We start from the raw sequence: 21854 nt of genomic DNA, 5'->3' as shown, positions 1-21854 counted from the left end.
GGGATGTCGCCAGAGGAGGTAATGAAACCTAAAAATGACTGCCAAAGTACTGAGGAAAACATGGTTGGAGGGACCAAAGAGTGGGAAAAAAAGACGGAACCGAGGAAGAGGCAAGGAGTGTGACAAAAATGGCGCGATGGAAGATGGATAAACGAGTGGATGACACAACGAAAGAAAAAAACGGGTAAAGCGAAGGAGACGAGGAGGAGGAAAAAGACCTGCAGAGAAAGAGAAAGGGAGAGTGAACGAGTGCAGATTGCATGGTGGTGTGATGAATGACACGTCTCTGGGGTCCCACTCCTCCATCTGTCCATCCTCCCCCCTCCTTCCCTTGCTGTGTCCCTCTTTTCTTCCCTTTCCCTTCTTCCTCAACTCGTCTCCCTCCCTCCTTCCTGCTCTGTCATCCAGGTTTTCATGCTCTTCATTTTTTAAGTCTCTTCTTTTCCTCCTGCCTGCATCTTCCTTACTTTATTACTTCCTACTTCTTTCACTCCCTTCTCTTCCCCCCCATGTCTGCCACCTTTCTCACTTTATTCTTTGCTTCCTTTATTTTGTCACTTTATCCTCTTCAATCTCCACTTCTTGTCTCTCCTACTCCTCTCCTTTACTTATTCTGCTATTCTACTTCCTGCTTTCCTTCTTTCCCCTCCTCCTTCTTTCTTCCTTCCTCCCTCCCCTTTTATTTCCTTCTCTATCTCCTCTCTATTTTCTTCCCTCCTCTTTTGTCTACTCATTTTTGTAATTGCTTTCCTGTGCCTCCTCTTTCTTCCTTTTTGTTTCTCCCCCTCCTCATGCTTTAATTTCCTTATATCCTTTACTTTCTTCTGCTTAATTTGTTCTTGTAACCTTTCTATCTTCCTTGCCTTATTTTCCATCTTCTTCCATCCTGCTTCCTTCATCTTACTGTCCCCTACTTGCCCTCCATTTTCCTAACCTTTGTTTTCTTCTTTTCCTTCCTTAAACTTGCTCCTAACTCCTAACACACTTCCTATCCTCCCTTCTCATTTCCCTTCATTCCTTCACTCTTCCCTCCTTTTTCCTATAAGTTTTCCTCCATTTTCTTCCTTTCTCTACTTGTTTTTTGTATCCTGCTTGATTGTCTCTTGCCTTGCTTCCCTGCTCTGTTCACATTTTTATTCCTAAACTCATTCCATTCATCTTGACTCTTCTTGTAAACTTTTCTATCCTTCACTCTTCCTTCTTTTTCTTAGTTCCACCATCCATACCTTGTCTTCCCCCCTTTCCTTTGTCTTCATATTCCATGATTTTCTTTCCATGTGCCACTCATTTGCTGCAGTTGTCTTCTTTCTTTCTCCATCATTCCTTTTTGCTTTCCTGCTCCCTACCCCATCCCTTCGTCATGCCCTCAGCGTCATTCTCCTCACCTTCTTTTTCCCGTCTTTGTATTCCTCCTTCATCCCCTCACAAGCTCTTAATTTTTCCTCACTTTCCTTTTTTCGTGTGCTGCTTTTGTATCCTCCTTGCTTCTTTCGTTCTCTCCTTCCCCCTGTTCCCTCTCCCCCAATTATGTCCTTTTTTTAAAAGAAATCCAAGCATCTTTCTTTCCCTCCTGCTCCCTCTATCAGCTTTCTTCTCTCTCCTTTGTCCTTTCTGCTTTTTTGGGGTCACTACCCTTCCTTCTCTTCTTCTGCTTTCTTTCCCTTCATTTCCTTTTTTCTTTAATTTGTCCTTTCCTCTTTTATTTCCAGCCTTTCTTTCCTTTCCCTTTCTTTCCTCCTTCCTTTCATTTTCCAGATCTTCCTCCTCCACCTCTTTTTCCTTCCTGTTGTTTCTTCTGTCATTTCTTCAACCCTGAATTCCCCCACGCTTTCCCTTTCTCTTCCTCTGCTCTTGCCTCCTTGACTGTCTCCTTCCATCTTTCCCCTCTCACCTCATCGTGGTCCCACACTAAACTTTCCTTCTCTCCTTCCTACCCTCATTTCAATCATCTCCTCTTTCCTTTCCTTCCACATTGTGAACCTCCTCACTTCTCTTCCTCTGATCTTCATTTTGCTTCCTCTTCATTCTCCACATATTTGCGTTTCGTTCTTGCCGCTCTCGTTCCTTCAGATCTTTCCCCTCCATCACCTCGCCAGTTTTTCTCCTCCATCCTTCCCTCCATCCCCCTTGACAGTGACTGTTGGCCTCCTTCTCTCCTCCCTCTCCCTCTACAGGATAAATAAAACATGGTTTTGTTTAGTGACATATGGACACAGCTCACTGTGGCATACTAATGACACACACACACACCTGATATATGTGTGTGTGTGTGTGTGTGTTTGTTAAACATTAGTGGAACCCAGAGACAACATTTGCTCACTTATGATCGCTCATTAGCTCACACACACACACATACACACACACACACACACACTCACGCACATGCATGCACAACATATATAAAACACACACACACTTGGCAGTTGTCAGATGTCGCATTCTGTCTCAGTCACACACACATGCAGAGTCCGTCGTCTTAGTGGCCCTGCGTCCATGGAGACACCACGTTGCTGGGGGAGACGGGCTGTTGTTTACGACCTCGCGGGCGCCACAGCAATGGGGGGCATCGGCCAATCGCAGATGGACATTTATCACACGGTTAGGAAACGCAGAGAGAGGAGGAGGAGGAGAGAGTTTGGAGGAAATGGTGAGAGAAAGGCAGAGGACATGAGGGCGGAAAATGAAGAAGAAGAAGAAGAAGACGACGGGACAATGAGGAGGGCAGAGAAGAAGGGAGATGTTGGAAGAAATCATGGATGAGGGAGGAGGTGGAAAATGTGGATGGAGTACTTTAAAGAAAAAAGTAAAGAAACCAGCCGACGAAGACGAGAGAAAAAAAAGAGTGAAGAAGGAAAAAAGGTTCAAAACTGAGAAACAGAGAGGAAGGAGACAAAAACAGGAGGATGGAACGTAAAGATGAGAGAGAAGAAGGGAGGGCAGGAGGCGTCAACAACAGCGAGAGAGTGATATCAGTTTAATTGGCCTCATCTTCCTTAACAAAGACGCTGCGATGATAAGCGTGGGAGTGTGTTTGTGTGTGTGTGTGGTAACCTATGCAGGGTGCTGCGGCACTCATTTGACTTGTTAATTCACTTCAAAAACAGCTCAATGGTTCGCCTTGTCTTCAAACACACAGACACACACACACACACACACACTTACAGGGATGCACAAGTGTGCCATTTTTTTTCTTTTTTAAACACACACCTATAACGGACTTTGTATCCATGCACAATTGGTGCGTAAACACCTTTCTTTAGCACAGTCTTGTGCAAATACATCCAATTTGAAGTGATGAACACATCTGGCTGTATGAAAACACACACACGCACGCACGCACGCACGCACGCGTGCACACACACACACGCACACTCTGTGTAGGTTACAGATGAAGTGCTTTCAATCTTGTCCTAAAAAGAATACACTTGTCTGAGGACTCTTATGTGCACCTGCAGAGAGAGAGGGAGAGAGATGAAGGAGGTGGAGTGGGAGAGTGAGAGGGAGGGAGTCTGAGGAGGACTGAGGTGACATTAAGTTTTTTCTTTTTAATCCTTCCCCTCCTGCTGCATCACTTTTTAATCACTCTTTCTTCATAAAAGCCAGTGACGTTGGCCAGCGCCTCTGACAAAGGAGCCTATTATGCCCTGTCTTATTTTCAGGCAGATATACAGTTACAGTGGTGATGCTGATATTAGCCATATCCAAAAGTTTGCAGTAATAAGGTCAGTGTGTGGCGTACACTCAGTTTCAGGCTTTCATGGAGGGAAAATATCCTTAATATGGGCATCTCAGGCACAGTGAGAACAGAAGCCCCACCCACATCTGCTGTTTGCATGGATCAGCCAATCAGAAGAAAGTTTGCTTACTGAAAGGATGGCTTATTTCAGATCAAGGTTAAACTGAGGAGCCACGCATACACCCAACATAAGATAAATGAGGATTATTTTTGAAGTGTGACTTTTGAACTTTAATCTGTAACTACAGACATGACTATGAAAATGAGATCATAACTACTGACTTTTAACAGGAAAGTGAACCCACAAACGTCAGGCAGTAAAAAATACAAATCAATCACACCAACACACAGACATCAACTTGAACAGTTAACAGAACATTAATAGTTAATGGAAACTATAATAGCCATCACTAATAGGCGATGTATCTTCTTAAACATTCGTTTTTTGGGTATAAGGTGGACTTACATTTACCTGTAAAGAGCCTCTCATCATTGCTAATGACTTTTAAACTTTCAGCTTTGATTTGGTTTTGGCATGTAATCAAGTACTAAAAGCTCTAACTGGTGGCTTTATGAAGCATTAAATCGCTTAAATTGTTCATCTAATTAGACAGTAAAGTCCCAACAAATATTTATGAGGCCGACAGAACCCATAATCATTGATTTTTACTTCTGACCTTTAACCACTAAACTGAGAACTACCATTGAGCAGTTGACCGAATAGGCAATAACTTTTGACTGAATATGATGGTAAATCTTAGTAGGCAACAGAACCCCAAACTCTAATAGTCTAAACTAAATAATAAGTATATATCATAGTGAATAGAGCCCTAATACTGGATTTCATTATATTACCCAAAGTTTACATCAAACATTGTCTTCAACGGGCTTTCAAATCTTGTTTCTATTTGACTCAAGTCCCTGACCTACAAACCCAGTTGTTATAGCAGTTCATAAAGAAACCTAATGGAAAAGTTTGTATTGATTCGGGAGAACAAATGCAATCCCCAAGCCTTCTAGTTTGAACTGTTCAAAGTCAAAGACTTTGCAAAAACAATCACTCTCCAGCTAGTGTCTATTTCCATTTGAAATAGCACAAAATGGCGGCTGCAAAATGGCTGCAAATGGGCATCGTGAACATTCAGTAAGAGCTAAAGATGGGCGACCTAAGTGCCAGAGTACTGAGCTGAAATCTATTTGACTCAGCACAAGAGCAATCGACTGCATTTGTAAATTGGCACTCTCGAGTGCTCGCCGGAAGAAAGCGAAGGGGAAAAACAAAAAAAAAGCCAGAACAGTGTGTTTCTAAATTCAGAACACAAAGAGCAATTTCTCTGTTTTCCTGTTTGTTTTATTCAAAGTGTCACTCCATCTCTGAGAGCACGTTCAGAGCACTTCGTCAGAGATGTAGGTGCAGTGGATTAAATATTTACAACCGCAGCCAAATGGGGTGGGTTTCACGCGAGCTCGGGAGGGGGGTTCAGGACTGTTGAATATCACCCAACGGCCTCCACCAACAAACTCAAAGCTATTAAAGACTATCCAGACCCACTGTGGAGGACACTGTCAGATCTCATTTAGGATATCGCCTGCCATGTGGTGGATGCTTTTATCAAGAAAGGCCTTTCAGTAGCTAAAGAAGGTACATGTTTGTGATGCTAAGGAATTAGTCCAACTATTGTATTATGTAGGACATGGACTTAAAGTTTTGTGTTTAGAAGTAGGTTTTGGGTGTAGCATGTGAAATGTAGCATGACGTTGAAAATAAAATCAAATAAAAACCACCCACTCCTGGTTACCCAATTGATGAGTATTAAGTCTTTATTGAACTTTGTCTTGCAAAAAGTTTCAAGTCTGGATTTTTGGATTTTCTGCTTGTGCTTTTTCAATAAGTAAAGATTAAACAACTAATGACAACAAGGCCTTTTTTTATTTTTTACTTTTTTAAAATACCAAATCAGATTTTATTCAGAATTAACAATCCTCATCTTTGCATGCAACAAACCCAAATCCCAACCTGCTATTGGCACTTCAGGGTATATTTAGGAAATATTCAGCAAATATGAACGTCTGTAATTTACAATTTCACAGACCTTGCAGTTGGAGGAAAGTTATGATACCATAAATTTGATTCTTGATGCTAAATAAAAGAATACATATACACACAGATCTGTCCTAACATTAAGACTCCATGTTAAATACTGTCTAGGTTTTCCTTTTGCTGCCATGATAATAACTTGAATAATGAGGTTTTCATTTACTAATATGTGCAAATGTTCTTACCCTGTGCAAGAAAAAAGCACTTAAGCAGAATTGTTGTTGGATTTATGACGTGTGTACTGGCCTGTCTTGTTCTTACCACCATGCATATATTAGCAGGTATCATCAGACTGCTTCTTATGTCAGTTTTCTACTTGAGTAGAGTCAAGGCACATATATAACATGTCATATTTACCCATTCACACACACTCAATACAAGCGTTTTTACCTAACGTGCACACTCTGAATGCATTAGGAGTAACCTGGGTTTCAGTATCTTACCCAAGGATACTTCAGCATGCCAGGAATCGAACCACCAACCTTCCGGTTAGTAGATGATCTACTGTACACAATCGCCTCAAGCTTACAGCAGCTAGTATTCCCAGGTGGTCTCCCATCCAAGCGTACCAGGTGCCACAATTTGCAGCCAATCTGCATGCTCCCTGAACACTGCCAGAGAGTGCGATCTGACTGTGAAACCACACGCTCATTGGCTACTAACTTGTCAGTCCCAAGTTATTAAACTCATTTGGAAAGTGTTTACTTAGGTCAACTTTGGTTACGTTCACGTTGCAGGTCTTAATGCTCAATTCAGATTTTTTTGATCAAGTCCGATTTTTTTGTCTCCTTGTTCACACTATAAATAAAATGCAACAGCAAACGCGCTCTAGTGTGAACGCTCAAAGCGGCCCGCATGCGCAAAAGAAGACGTCACACACAACGCGCTCTGTTTAGACCCAGACCAAACAGTATTGTTGGACTGGTGGCCCTTAATATAAAGACTTGTTTCGGACTTTACGTTTCCCAATTTTGCTTTAAGTTTTAAAGTTATTTTGTTATTTACATATGGCCCAATAATTATCCTTATTGCTGTTTTAGAGGAGCAGTGCTTCAAAGGATAGTTGCAGATTTCTGTCAGAATCTGCAGATTATACAGTACAAATAAAATGTTCACGTTTCTCCAACATTGTCTTCCCAACAGTTTCACTGACATCTACACGGGATGACCAGGAAGCGGCCGCGATGTCTTCTCGGGCGCTGATAATTGGCGTCTGTCTTGTGTCAGTGACGTAAAAGACAGATTTAATGCGACTTGACCGTTCAAACAGCAGTCGCTTTCTAAAACATCGGATATGTATCAGATTCAGTACCACATACGAAAGTGACCCAGGTCGGATTTGAAAATATCGGATTTGTGCCGTTCACACTGTCACACCATGAACGGATATGGGTCACATAGGGTCAAAGAAAATCGGATTTGATGCGCTTTCGCCTGCAGTGTGAACGTAGCCTAAGAGAGCCGTTCTTCCCATTGACATATATCAGACCGGAAATCTTATTGGCACCACAGGTAACGCCCTCTGGTGGCTATTAAAAATGAATGCAAGTTCTAGAAACTTCCCGTTTGTCTTTATTTTTCAGACTCAGTAGCTATATCCATCTTCGACATTGTCTGACACTGGACATATCAGCGTGATTCATATTACCTCCCTGTGGTTTCATTGCTGTAGCCAATTGGTGTAAGTGACTCAAATAATTGGATTTTGTAACATAGGATAAACTTTATTTATTTAAAAATGAGATCTAAAAGCACAATGGTATATTTCCACATACTGAACAGTAGCCTATTAATATTACAGGCCAAACAGGCTAATAATAGCCTTTATGAATGTCATGCATGGAGTATTGCTGTAACAGATCCCGTTTTAGCAACTTTCAAACAGTAACGTTAACAGATTATTAATATTAAGTCACTTTATTTCTGGACACTAGTTTTTAAAAAGTGTAACACCATCTCAGTGCTGGTGGGAAAATCCTTGCACTTTCTTACAATCTAGTCCTGACTTTTGCCAAGTTATGCTGATGATTCTCTGTTTTCTCTATTGAGATCTGCTCTGTACTCCTTGTTTTTTCACTCCTCCTTTATCACTTCTCCTCTTCTCCTTTCCACCGTATGTCCTTCGGAAAGCATTACAATGCACAAGATGGAAAAAAGAGATGGGTAAACGATGTGCAGACAACCCACAGGGGGATGCTGAAACACACGCACTTGAAGACAAACTGGAAAATATATATATTCCCTCTCTCTGTCCTACACACACACAGACACACACGGAGGCTATATGATGCGTGTGCCTTTGAAGCAGTCTGTCAATCAATCACACACTAATTCCCAAGGTTTCGTGGTCGCCATTAGGGACGGGGGTCGATGCTCGGTAACCGTGGACACAGCGGACAGCCATTGATCTGAGATAGGAAGAGAGAGAGCTGTGTGTGTGTGTGTGTGTGTGCGTGCATGTGCGTGTTTGATAGTCATGATGGAGAACAGTATTGTGGCTCTGGCTTTGCTATTGATCGTCTTCTGGTTGCATTGAGGCGGAGCGGGCGTATCTGTATCTGTATCTGTAAATGCAACTCTGTGTGTGTGTGTGTGTGTGTGTCAAGGTGTTCCTCAGAGTAATCAATGTGTAAATGCAGTCCTGACCCCACAGAGGGACTCCATTTTCTATTTTAACCCCATCCCCTTGTACCTCTCTTTGTTTTCTATTCCCAAGCGTTCATTCTCAAATTTGAAAAACTTGACTTCAACTTTCAACGCAACAAAATGAAAGTGACTTCTTTATGTTCTGCACTTGTGCCCACAAGTACAGGACAAAATATCTCAACAACTTTTTTTCAGATGAAAACTATTAATGAATAATAAGTCTGTCATTCAGACGACAACAAATACAGATACCATCCATCCATTTTCTTCCATTTGTCCAATTAAGGGTGAAAGTGGGTTTGATGTGGGATACACCCTGGACAGGTTGCCACTCAGGGCTAACACAGAGAGACAGACAACCATTCACACCTATGAGCAATCCAGATGGTGAATTCAAAGTGTTTAAAGTGGGTTTAACTGACTGTCACTGTTTCTGCATGGGTTCTGTCCGGGTACTGGTGCTTTCTCTACAGTCCAAAGACATACATGTTAGGTTAATTAGCCATTCTTAATTGCCACTAAGTGTCTCTTTCTTTGTTAGCCCTTTGTCCCATTGGCAACCTGATCAGGGTGTACCCTGCCTCTTGCCCTGTTGTGGCTGGGATAGGCTCCCTGCACCCCTGAATTGGATAATTAAAGGAGCTTCTTTGATATGTAAGGCAAGGCAAGGCAAGTTTATTTGTATAGCACAATTCAACAACAAGGTGATTCAAAGTGCTTTACAGAGACATTAGAAACAAGAACAAATAAAAAGCATGATTTAAAATTTGTAGTAAAAACATCTATGATAGCATCACTTTGAAACCAGGTTGCTTTTAAAAAACTGTTCACAGATATCCAGTAAGATGTTTACCTGTTGAAAAAAGGTAAGGAAGAAATAATAGATTAGATTGGAGTTCATTTGTATTCAAAGAAAAGCAGCAACATTTTTGATGAATTATGAATATATATATTTTACCTTCTTTACAGTTACTCTTTTACTCAAAGACATTTGATACATTAAATCATGACATTCTCATCCATCAACATGGCAAACGTTCAAATCTTTCCTTTCTAATCAGAAAAATGATTTTAAAAAACTTAGTCCTTTCCAACAGGTGTTCCACAGGGATCTATTCTCAGCCCACTTGTTTTTCTTCATGTATAAAAGACTTCCCTCAGCTCTGGAGCAGGTTTTCAGATGTATGCTGATTACATGGAGATGTATGAATGAGGTAAAAATCATGCAGAATTTGGTGAGTGCCATGTTAACAGCTCTGTAGCTTTAAAAATAAATGCTTTTCTCAGTGTGCCAACATCAGCATGCTAACGAGCTATATTGTTAGTGTTATACTACAGCATTAGATGAGGTTAATCAAAATTACGTTTTTGCTGACATTTTGAAGTAGGACCCAGGTTGAAGTGTAAACCTGATCGTGATGTTGGACAAAAACTTAGCTGTTATGAAGGGAACATTTGTTTCAATCCAGTAATTTTGAGGTTCTCTCAGTCACAGTTTTCCAGCTAGCATTTACTACTGTTCCTCGGGGGAAAAATTAATGGCATTCAGTCTCATCAAAATATTCAACTTAAAGGTACAAACCTAAATTTGTTGTTGCATTGGTCTAAAGTGAAGCATCAGAATATACACAATTTTATAGTTCTCGATCCAGTAGTTGTTGAAACCATGAAGCCTGAGAAAAGTCAGTTCATTCATTGATTAGTATATCATTTTAAGGATTCATCCTCAGAGAGACACAAGTACATGTGCAAACTTTTATGTCAGTCCAGCTAACTCAAAGCAACAAATGCTAAATTCATTGTTGCAATAGAAGAAAAGTCAGAGGTTTTGACCTGTTTCATTTGGGAATATTAACACAGTGTCACACATATTCACCTAACAATTGTACACTCCTGAATGAACCGTAGTGGTATGAATTTCGTTGACACATTGACACTGTCCTGGGTAAAGAGCCACATATTTTCTTCAAATCTTTCCCATAATATAGTTTTGTTTCATGCTTCTTCGTTCTTTCCCTTTTCCCCATAAAACAGCAAGTTTTTCCTTTCACTTTTTTTTAAATCTAGCTGACCTTCTTTCCTTTATCAGTCCCACTTTTTCCCATGCCATTCCCCTTTTTTCCATTTTCAAACTCCCTTTCTATGTTTGGGCCTTCCTTCATATCATCTTGTCTGAATGTTTTTCTTCATTCTTCCTAATAGAAGACTTGTCTTCACTTTTTTCCCCTTGAACTATCACTAAGGTATTTCACCCATTAAATGAAAGATTAATAATACAAACATGTCAGTTGTGTATATTAAATTACAAAAGCTATTTCTTGAATTTATACAGAATAATTTTAAAAAATCATGGAAAATTACGTGACATGATTTAATTTAGAATCATGTGCTTTCTTTAGCGTTTTTGGGCAGCAGTTCGATGGCGTCGACTCAAGAAAAAAAACTTATTTTTGCCCTCTTTTTTTCCATCATCTTTCTTCATTTCATCCTCCTCCTCCTCTCTCAGCAGGCAGCAGACAATACGTCTGGTCACTCTCCCTCAGGCTCTCTGAATAGACCTCTGTCTTTCTTTCGGTCGCTCTTTCTTTCTGCTCGATCTGTTGTTTTTGCCATTCGTGGACTGATTAACAGTCCGAGTCATTGTGTGCTGAAGAGGAATTTCAGTTTTGGCTTTGCCCAAGTTTTCTTTTTCTTTGATGTGCAATGTTTTTTAAAAACTGGAACTGACAAATATGTAAGTGTGTAAATGTTTTGTCATATCACCTGGTCCAAAAGTAGGTATGATGTCCAGTCTGTACAGCTTTCGCCCCGAACTCAGGGATGTTTTTATTTATTTTATTTGCTACATTTCTCGTATTTGCTACATTTGCATAAGAGAAATGTCACATTTTCATAATTTTTGATAATTAAAAATCCATTTAATTTTCTGTCAGAGAATATTTCCCTTCACAAGTGTTACTTTATATTATAAATTATAAAAAGTGTGAAAACCTATGAGTCAAAATTGATCTAAAGCTAATGGTTATTTTCCATATTACAGTTTTTTACAGACGCTAGGACACATTTCTCAATACTTAGGTCACTTTTGCAAAACTCCTCACACAGTGAGCACAACAGATGTCTATGTGGGCTAAACTGAGGATCAGTTATCATTGTTTTGGCACAAAATGCATTCAATGACTACATCTCTCAAATTTCATGAATTATTTTCTCACTCAGACACAACAACTGCCAAAAATCTTTGTACGTACAGGACATTTTGCATGTGCTTACATACTGTTTTCAAAACTGTTAAACTTATGGCCAAAACAATAACACAATGCAAAACTTAAAAAGACAGCAAAATCCAACAGCAATATTTTATTGAAACATATTTTAAATCTAAAAATGCAGTTTAACCAGCCACAGCTTATTCTCATTGTAGATGAACATCTACACAGGTGTTACTCCTTCAATTTTTCAACTCCTTCAATTCTGGAATGCCAGAAGATTCTTTCCTAGGTGTGTTGCCCTGTGATGTGGATGAGAACCTGTGGCCAAATGGAGGAGACCGAGTAGATTAGCATTACTATTGTATGTGTATCAGTGGATGGTGTGTATACAAATTCTTGTATTTTGGGATTACTCAGTGCAAAAAATTAAAAATACATAAACAAATATTAACAAATTCTGCATGATGTCTGATTCATTCCAGTAACATATATTGAAATTATAAAGAGAGATGTGTCCTTGTTTTACACAAGAAAACACTGTGTAATGCTACATGTTGTTAGTGTTTTTTAGGTCATTGTTTTGTGGGTGACAAAGTGTGTTTGTCGGCTGTCAACCTTTGCTAGTGTTCTGGAAGAATGAGTTTATTTGAGACCTGAATAAAGTGTTTTGGTAGTTGTAGTGCATTTTGAATGTGAAATGAACTGCTTTGCCAAGCTGAAGGTCAGTTAGGAGAATTGTGTGAAGAGTTTTGCAAAAGTGACCTAAGTATTGTGAAATGTGTCCTAGCGGCTGTAAAAAAAACTGTATTTCAATATTGTACTGCATTCTGCTATTATAGTATATTATTATTATTATTATTATTATTATTATTATTATTATTATTATTATTATTATATATTTTCTTAAATGATCCTATATTTTTTCTTTTGGTATGAAAATTGTATAAAACTGCCTCCTCATCCACAGGATAAGATGAAATGCACTGTATTGATCTAAAAGTGGATAAACTCTTGGGTTAAAGCAGCCAAACCATAAGCATTAGCAGAATAGCTCAATGAAATGAAATAAAATAAAATAACACAAAACCAAAATAGCTCCATAAAGTTTCTGCCTTTTTCAGCTTATTGTGTTCAGTGTTTTGGTAATGTTTTATACAGTTAGCATTTTACACCTAATCTTTTTGATAATAAAGTAAAATTAAGTAAAAAGATAAAGAGATAGACAGTAAAATAAACAGGCCGTTTTAAAATAACAGAACCAGAAAGCCTGTTTAAATACACAAGTTTCTAACTGCCGTATTTTCACGACCATAAGGCGCACTGTGCTAAAAGGCGCAGTCTCAGTTATGTGTGCCCTTACTGTATTTAACACACACATAAGGCGCACTGGACCATAGGGCGCATACAAGTACCGTATGCGTATTTAAAAATAAAGCGGGAGCAAACCTGAGTTCGGTACCTTACTCACATTTCTATTGCCGGTAATCGTCATCATCAACAACACACAAGCATACAAGTGTGCATATTTAAAAATGAAGCAGGAGCAAAACTGAGTTTGGTACTCACATTTTTATTACCAATAATCGTCATCATCAACAACACACAAGCATACAAGTGTGCGTATTTAAAAATAAAGCAGGAGCAAAACAAAGTTTGGTACTCACATTTTATCATCAATCAAACCCATGGAAGTCCTCATCCTCTGTGTCTGAATTGAACAGCTGCGCTAAATCTCCATCAAACATGCCAGGTTCACTGTCTTCACTGTCAGAGTCACTTTCCGTGCCGTGCGGCTCCTCGGAAACGATGCCGGCTTTTGCGAAAGCTCGAACAACAGTGCCAGCAGACATGTTAGCCCAAGCATCTACAATCCATTGGCAAATTGTGGCGTAACTCGCCCGGCGCTGCCTTCCACTCTTAGTGAAACTGCGTGGAAAAAACCACCTGGTCTCCTTACATACACCTCCCTCAGCCAGTCTTTCATCATTTCCTCATCCATCCAGCCCTTTTCATTTGCCTTAATGATGATTTCTGCTGGAAACTTCTCTTTAGGCAAAGTCTTTCGCTTAAAAATCACCATAGGCGGCAGTTTCTGTCCATTAGCATGGCAGCCAAGCACAACAGTAAAAGAAGACTTTTCATACCCCGTTGTGCGTATCGCTAGCGTGCTGGTCCCCTTCTTCTCCACAGTGTGACTCACCGGGATGTCAAAAGTGAGCGGGACCTCGTCCATGTTTGTGATGTGGCTGGGCTGGATGTTTTTGTCGCCGATGTGTTTGCTGCAGTAGGAGCGGAAGATGGCCAGCTTTTCCTTATAATCCGCTGGAAGTTGCTGCGCTACCGTAGTCCTGGTCCGGATGGAAAAATGGCACCGTTTCATAAAACGAAAGCACCAAGACGGACCTCCTTGGAAATGTTCAATGTTCATCTCTTCAGCTAGTGAAACTGCTTTTAGCCGAATGGTGACTGTCGAAACGCTTCTCCCGCTCGCTCTTTGCTCGATGATCCACCGCTCGAGTCTTTCCTCCAACTCGGGCCACCTCGCCTTATGTCCGCGGAAACTCAGCTGCGTTTTCTTGACCTGCCGGAGCTTGTTTTCCAGCTTCCTCCATTTGCGAACCATCGATTCGTTAATCTTAAATTCTCTCGCCGCTGCTCGATTTCCATGTTCCTCCGCGTAGCTGATGGCCTTCAGTTTAAACTGTGCTTCGTAAGCGTGTCTCTTTGCCATTTTCAGGGTTGTTAAAACAACGATGTCCTGCATAATGCACATACCTGTTCTTTTATACAGGTATGTGCGATTGTCCCGGTATATACGATCAACGCCCACACTTCACCCTTTAACGTTCTCATGGTGTTCTCTACTACGTCCTCCTTACAACACATAGGGCGCACCGCGCTATAGGGCGCGCCGCACTTTTTGAAGAAAATCTAAAACTTTTAAGTGCGCCTTATGGTCGTGAAAATACGGTGCTTTTTAAGAGTCCCAGCGGAGGTCATTAAATAAGAATCTAAATAAATAATAGAGCAAAAAAAGTGAATGTAATACAAAAAGGAACTTACTAAGTTAAAAACTGAAAAAAAAAGTTACGAGATATATCTAAAAAATCCAGTTGATGAGTTTTGTGCTTATTAATAACTGCAATAACTGCAAATTTAACGAATCTAAACATCACAATAACCTTGAAGGTGATAGGACTCACAGTGCTCACCCTTTCTATCTATTAATCAATATAACAATCATGGGTTCACTCCAATACCCTGTGAGGGAAATGTACTTTTTTATTGTACATTTGCTGGCTTATAGGACATTCAATTAAAATATTTTGATAAGTATTTCTTTTCACTTCTGAATTATGGAGATAAATATTTGTATATTAAAGCATTACATATACACATCCACACAATGTTAAGCTGGTAGAGACAGTTATAACTGCTTCATGTGCTGCTGGGGAGCTTAACTTTGGAAAACAAATCCACCTGTTACGAGTACATAAATGTGCTTAGTTACTATTACTACTGATTAAAGATCAGGTCTAGTTTAACCTGCACACAACTTCCTCTCCTCCACACCTCCCCCTCCTCCCTCATCCATCCCTCCATCCTGCTTTAAATTAAATTTCAAACAACCCCCTTTTCCCTTCCCCCTTTTCCTCCTCCATCCCTCTATCTTATTTTCTTTATAGCGTACAGACAACTGTACTGTGTGTAATGGACATTCCTCCAAAGCCATCAACCGTGACCGGGGCAAAGCCAACTGACCTCCACACACACACACACACACACGCACACACACACACACACACACACACACACACACACACACACACACGCACGGATAGCAGTGATAAGCATGCATGCATTCCCTCACATTCACATTTATACATGAAAGCAAACTGTACAGACACACTCAGCACAATGCAAAAGCTCACGTGCACACTCACACACATAATAGGGGTTTTACACAATAAGACACACACACACGCACACACACACAGGGTCATCTCTCTCACTCTGCTGGTTGTTGTGTATAGAAGTCAGTTCCAGGTCAGTGCACAGAGCCAGGGATCTTAGTTCATACAAAAGGGTGTGTGTGTGCGTGTGTGTGTGGGGGGGGGGGGGGGGGGGGGGGGCAGTGTGTGTGTGTGTGTGTGTGTGTGTGTGGGGGGGGGGGGTCAGTGTGTGTGTGTGTGTGTGTGTGTGTGTGTGTGGGAGGGGGGGGGTATCTCCCTGTATGCGTGTCACATTCTGCATGTGTATCAGCGAATACACATCAGGCCCAAGGCTCCTGAAACTGCGCTCACAACCTGAAACATTTCAGCAAAACACTGGCACTGAAAAGAAAATTTGACAGCGACAGCCCAGTGCAAGCATCTGTGTGTGTGTGTGTGTGTGTCCCAGCTTCCTGCAAGTCATCATGGGTAAAGGCAGGTAGGACTTGGGAGGTCCAGGGACGCTGTAACAAGTGTTGTGATTGGTTATTCATGAGAAATGGTTGAACTTGAGAGCAGCAAATGCTTTAATTTGAATTTTGATTGACTGGCATGACGGTGAGCCTGAAGAGCTATGCCATGATGAAACTAACCGTGTGTGTGTGTGTTTGTGTGTTTCAGGCCTGACAGCTGCAGCCATGGCCGAGCTCCAGAAGCTTCAGAAGATGAAGATGATGATGAGCCTCCAGAACGGTAATGAGTCAGACAACGAGGACTTACACTCCAATACAGGTAAGACAAACACACACACAAACAAACACACACTTACATTAGCATCCAAAGTTATTGGGTACATTTCAAGTCTAGTTAGTCAACTGTTTCTGGAAAGTTCCTGTGAATATCGGTGCTAAATCGGTGGCAAATTTGAGTTTTTAAGCCCAGTTTCTTTTATTATGCAGCATAATGAACACTAGCCTGTTTATTTTGCAGATGTTAACATCATTTAGCAGCTTATGATATAGAAAGAGGGAGCTCATTGCTTTAGAATTCTTTTGCTTTTCTGCAATTCCATGGAGCGATTATTGTATTTTAAACCAGGCTAAACTGGCAAGCTGGAGACCTAAATGAATAAGCCTGACCACTTAACCGTTTACAGTAAAGTGACAAACATGAAGCAAAAAATTAACAACCAGCGACGGACTCGGCCATTTGCAGACAGCTACAAACAGAAACTGCTAAAAGCTAATTCAGCATACTTTAAAAGGTTATGTTTGCCCAAGTCTAAACAAATAATTAACTGTATCCATGGCACCATTAATGCACACCCCCACTGCTACACTCTCTGTCGCACACACACATACTCCCTTTTGTAAGGTCTAAGATCCATGGCTCCGTGCACTACAGAAAAAAAGGGCTTGTGATGTAGCGCACAGCCAAGTACTGTAATTAAATCCATGGCACATTAAACTTGTAATCTCTAAATAATAAGTGCGATGAAATCAATTAATATCAACTCTTTAGCTTTTTAAAATACTAAGGCACACACACACACACACACACACACACTTTTCCATCTATAAATGAATAATTATTAAACCCAGCAGCTTTGAAAGCAATAAACTGTTTAGTTAATCAACAAAAAAAAGGAAAGAGCAAAGTAAAATGCAATGTAAGTGTAAAAATATTACGATATGTGTGAAAGTGAGCCAGTCTTCAACAATGACCTGAAAAGACTTTAGTTCTTGCTAATCATTCAGCCTGCTCGCCTCACTTTTTCAAAAACTGAAGTGTAAACCGACACGGATCAGTAAATGTAAGAGTGGACTGTCAGAACACAGATGTTGTGTGGAAGTCTCCAGGGACACAAGTACATGGTCATAAGAGGTGTTTAAAGACTCCAGGAGCCAGTTTTAATGAAAGTTGGTCACAGATGGTGTTATTTTATATAAATTAGTTATTTTGCGTTTATTTCTGAGTATGTTCAGTCACTTGAAATTCATAGGTGCTCACAAGCCAGACAAGAACTGTATAGGTACAACATAAAATATACAACGTAATGTGAAGACAAAGAGCTGAATTCATGAAACTTAATGGTTGAAAATAAAGTAAAAAGGTTTCTAATTAATGCTAACAGTGCTTGATAAAGTTATTTTCAAAGGAATTCATTTTTCTTTTAAAGAAATGTGGTAAAAAAAATACTCAAGTAAAAAAAACCTGCTTATTGTATTATATACAGGAAAAGGAAAGTATACCCTCTTTCTAAGGTTGTATTAAAAATTATAAAACCTAAGCTGAAGACCAACATGACATATTACACTGTGTCAAAATTATTTCATAGAAACGAAGCCATTCTGTTGTAGATTTGCTGCTGTGCTTGGGATCATTGTCCCGTTGCAGTTTAAACCTAAGTTAAACCAAACTTTAGCCATCAGACCGACCCATAAGGGCCTTACGTTTGACCCCAGAGTCAATGAGTTCATGTCACCTCAGTGACTGCAAAGAGCCTGGGTCCTGTGGCTGCAAAACAAGCACAAATCATCACCTCTCTAACTACCATGCTTTACAGTTGGTGTGAAGTCTTTGTGGCAAATATGTTGCTGTGCATTATTGTTAAAGAACTCCACTTTGGTCTCCACCGTCTAACCAACTTAGAAGTCTTGAAGTTTGTTCACATGAAACCAAAGCCACACTGTCATTTTGTTTTTAGAGATTAAAATTGTTTGGAAATGTCCTTTAACCCTTCCCAGATGGTTGGACAGCAAATTTGCTTCTCTAAGATCATTACTGATATCGTTCCTTCTTGATTTTGTGTTAACACACACCTGAATGCTTCCGACCAGCAGTTTGCCAAAACTTCAGCTTTCATAGAAGTGCTCTATACTGACGATCAGTCAATCCAGAGGGTGAGTAGCAGCCGTGTGTTGCCAGGTTCTGTTCTTAATGGGGTAAGCCTTGGTAAATATGCCCAACCTTACTGTGGAGTGGTGGTATTTATTTTAAAAAAAGACAAATCAATTGCACATCTAAAACAACATAAATTAATGAAGAAACGTTACAGATATAACAATGATTTAAAAAAAAACCAATAATAATAACAGTCAAGTTGTGCTTTGGTAGTGTAGTCTGTAACTCTCATCTTATTTGAATTTCAGTACACCACAAACAAAATTTGGGATCAGGGGAAATCGTTAAATTGCAACTCTTTGAGATTTCTGCCTTTTTGTTAATGTAAAACCTCCATTTACTTTCATTTTGAGGTCCCTGAAGATCGATTAACACCATTTAAAGTTTCTTGTCTGCCTGATGACTGCAGGGTAAAGCAAAAAAAGACAGAAGACAGGGAGGAAATAAAAGACAGACAAAAGAAAAAGAATACTTCAGACAAAAGTAATGAAACTAAACCTGAGTGCCTGAATTCCATGGAAATTTGCTCATCTCTTATGTAAGTTCTGGTCAGATTACAGCCTGACAATAGCTGAAACATTAAACAAATGTATTAATCAGTCCTTTTTTTTTTTAAATTTATAAGTATTATGTTTTAGTCCTTTTTCATAGGTAACTTAGGCACACACGTGTTTTCCGGCTCAGTCAATCTCTGCTGTGTTTGCTTCTCTGAATTATTAAAAAGACAGAAAACAAAAAGCAAAAGGAAAAGAAAGGAGAGAGCGTGGGGTCCTTCCTTCTGTTTCCACCCAGACTCTCCTGTTTCTATTTTTCTTTCTCTTCCTTTTCTTCAGCTGACCTGGCAAATGGGCCGATAGAGTTACTCTATTCTCTCATTTTCTTCTGTCGTTTTTTATTTATTCCTTCCTGCTCGTCTCTGTGTTCTTCTCCTTCTTTTATTTCATTCAGAGTGATTTTTTTCTTCTTTGTTTTGTTTCGTGAGTGCGTGGAAAGCCTTCTTTTCATTGTCCGACCTTGTTTTCTTTGTAAGGGACACTCACACCGGCCTGGGAAACTGTGGCGGACAATAGCGCAGAGGAACGAAATGAAAAAGAAAATAAAGCGAGAGGAAAAATGGACTCACGAGGAAAGAAAGGGATATTTAGGGCGAGAGGAAAAGGGGAGAAAAAGAAGAGATATTTTGCTGTTTTGATGGGTGAAAGTCGATCGCTCGGGCTTGTCCAGATCATGGTGACAGTCACGTTTTTTAAAATGTATTTATTTGTATTTCCTCTCATTAAAAATGAGAAAAACACAGATTGGAATGATGGAAAAATGAGAAGGACCAATTTATGTGTGAATGGAAAATATATCTTCTTTTTTTTCAATGGAAGAACGAGGAAGAGGAAGTTTAGGAAACAATGGCAGACATGGGAGGAGAGGAAGTGCAATAGAAAGGACAGAAGAAACAAGAACTTGAAATAACGTGTTCGTGAGGAGTTGCGCAATTCATATATTTGTATTAATCGCAGGTTTATTCATAAATACAACGCAACTTTTTATATTTTTTTAAGCCTACTGTCGACACCAGCAGGCAGAAGGATAAGAAAATAATTACAGAAGCGTTTTGCACATGAGGACAAATGCATTAAAACAGAGAGTGCTGGATGGTAGGATGAACCTGTTTACGACCCTGAGCCACATTCTTTATAAGCTCGGGGTCTTGATATCTCCGTGCTTCCCATTCCTGTCCACTCAAAGACATTACATGTAATATAGCAAGTAAACATAAAATATAGAAAATATAAAAATTGTGATTCTCCTTATTTTTACTCATAAGGTTAATTTTTAGATGTTGCCTTCAACTTCGAAATCAAAAATCCTCCCTTGGACAAGATATCAAAATGGCAGATAATTATTGGTGCGAGTTGTTTGAAAGACCATCAACCAGCAAGCAGAACCTAACAGTGAGTACCTCAGAGGGACAAAGTTAGAGACGCAAGGCTTGGATGGTTTGAAAAGGAGGGATAGTTGATATATTGGACAAAGGATGTTGAAGAGGAAGAGCTCAAACGAGTTACATGGATGTAGCGAAGGAGGACATGCAGAGGAGGATGCTAGAAGTGGGGTGATATGGAGGAAGGTGATCCACTGTGGTGACCTCTGAAGGGAGAAACCAAAGGAAGTGGAAGACAGTTCTTGGCGTTAAAAGCATGTCACACGTGTACAACAATTAAAGAACAAATGCTATAAGTGTACACAAATGGTGTAAACTGTCCATGGTTCAAGAGACCACCCCTCTGATTGCTCACCTGAATCTTCTTTTTCTGCCGCCTTCTTGAGGAGAGAGGACAGTTGACATGCTGCTGCAGAGTTAAACCTTTGCATCGTCGGCCCGCAGTTATTTCTGTATCATTAACCAACATGAAACCTGACATTTAAATCATAGCGCAACACTTTTTGTGCCATTCTGTGAGTCACATCAGCACATTTAAAGTCTTCTTTTTTAAATGTCATTTCACATCACGCCATTTGTTTGTCCACACCGATGTTTTGTGTGACGGTGTGATTTGGTGTGTAGATGCAGATGTTCCACAGTGTCACACTGGAAATAAAACACTGTAGGTGGAGGTGAGAAAGAAGATGGAGTTAATAAAACCTATGAGGAGGAAAAAACTGCAAATACTTCATAGCAACATGGTGATTTCATATAGAGCAACTTTGTGGCAGCAGCTTTGGTTATAAAGTGCTTGTAACATGACATATGTCTCCATGGCAGCTTCTAACCATTGAACAGTGAGAACATGTGAGACGCTGGGCCAAAGCATGTCAGCAAAATTACTCACGTGTCAGGTTTTTGTGTCGAGTTAGAAAAGCAAACAAGTGTTTTTTCTGTATAGAAACGTGGATAAATACTAAATAACAAATCAATAAATATGTTGAATCCTGGATATGGATTTGTAAGCAATGAAATTTGAAGTAAGGGGGTAGGAACAGGAAAACTGTAAACTTCATCCTACTCCTTTTCGAGCACACACATTCTGTAGACATCGATATATACATGATGATTTTTAAGTTTTGTTTTTTTCTCTTGTTATTTCAATTATATTTGCATGTTCGAAATAAATCGTATCTATCTAAATGAATGAAATCAAAATGAATTTTTGAACAAGAGCAGTGTTATTTCAGTGAGGATTACTCAAATTAAAAGGGCCATAAACTCAAGAGTGAGAGATGAACACAGGGGTAATTACTATTAAACCACATTGAGATGATATTTTCTTGGTATTCACAAAGGAAGGTAACGCCATATCTCATTATTTTTCAAATCTGCCTCTAATTGCTTT

The 21854-nt window shown here is 39.8% G+C and overlaps 1 protein-coding gene across 1 annotated transcript in view; it reads left to right on the top strand.

Annotated features, from left to right (window-relative positions):
* The window catches only part of dachb (dachshund b), a 117142-nt gene that overhangs the window by 68151 nt on the left and 27137 nt on the right, over positions 1-21854 (top strand). Inside the window, exon 3 of the mRNA XM_085450606.1 lies at positions 16306-16416. Within this exon, the coding sequence (XP_085306732.1) occupies positions 16306-16416 (111 nt within the window). The remainder of the gene's footprint in view (positions 1-16305; positions 16417-21854) is intronic.

Source organism: Copadichromis virginalis, linkage group LG3 (genome assembly GCF_057382275.1).
Source record: "Copadichromis virginalis isolate Kocher_CV1m ecotype Utaka linkage group LG3, C_Virginalis_male_GT1.1, whole genome shotgun sequence".
Classification (NCBI taxonomy): domain Eukaryota; kingdom Metazoa; phylum Chordata; class Actinopteri; order Cichliformes; family Cichlidae; genus Copadichromis; species Copadichromis virginalis.
Note: the sequence above shows the minus strand (reverse complement) of the source record. Positions and strands in the feature narration are given on the sequence as shown.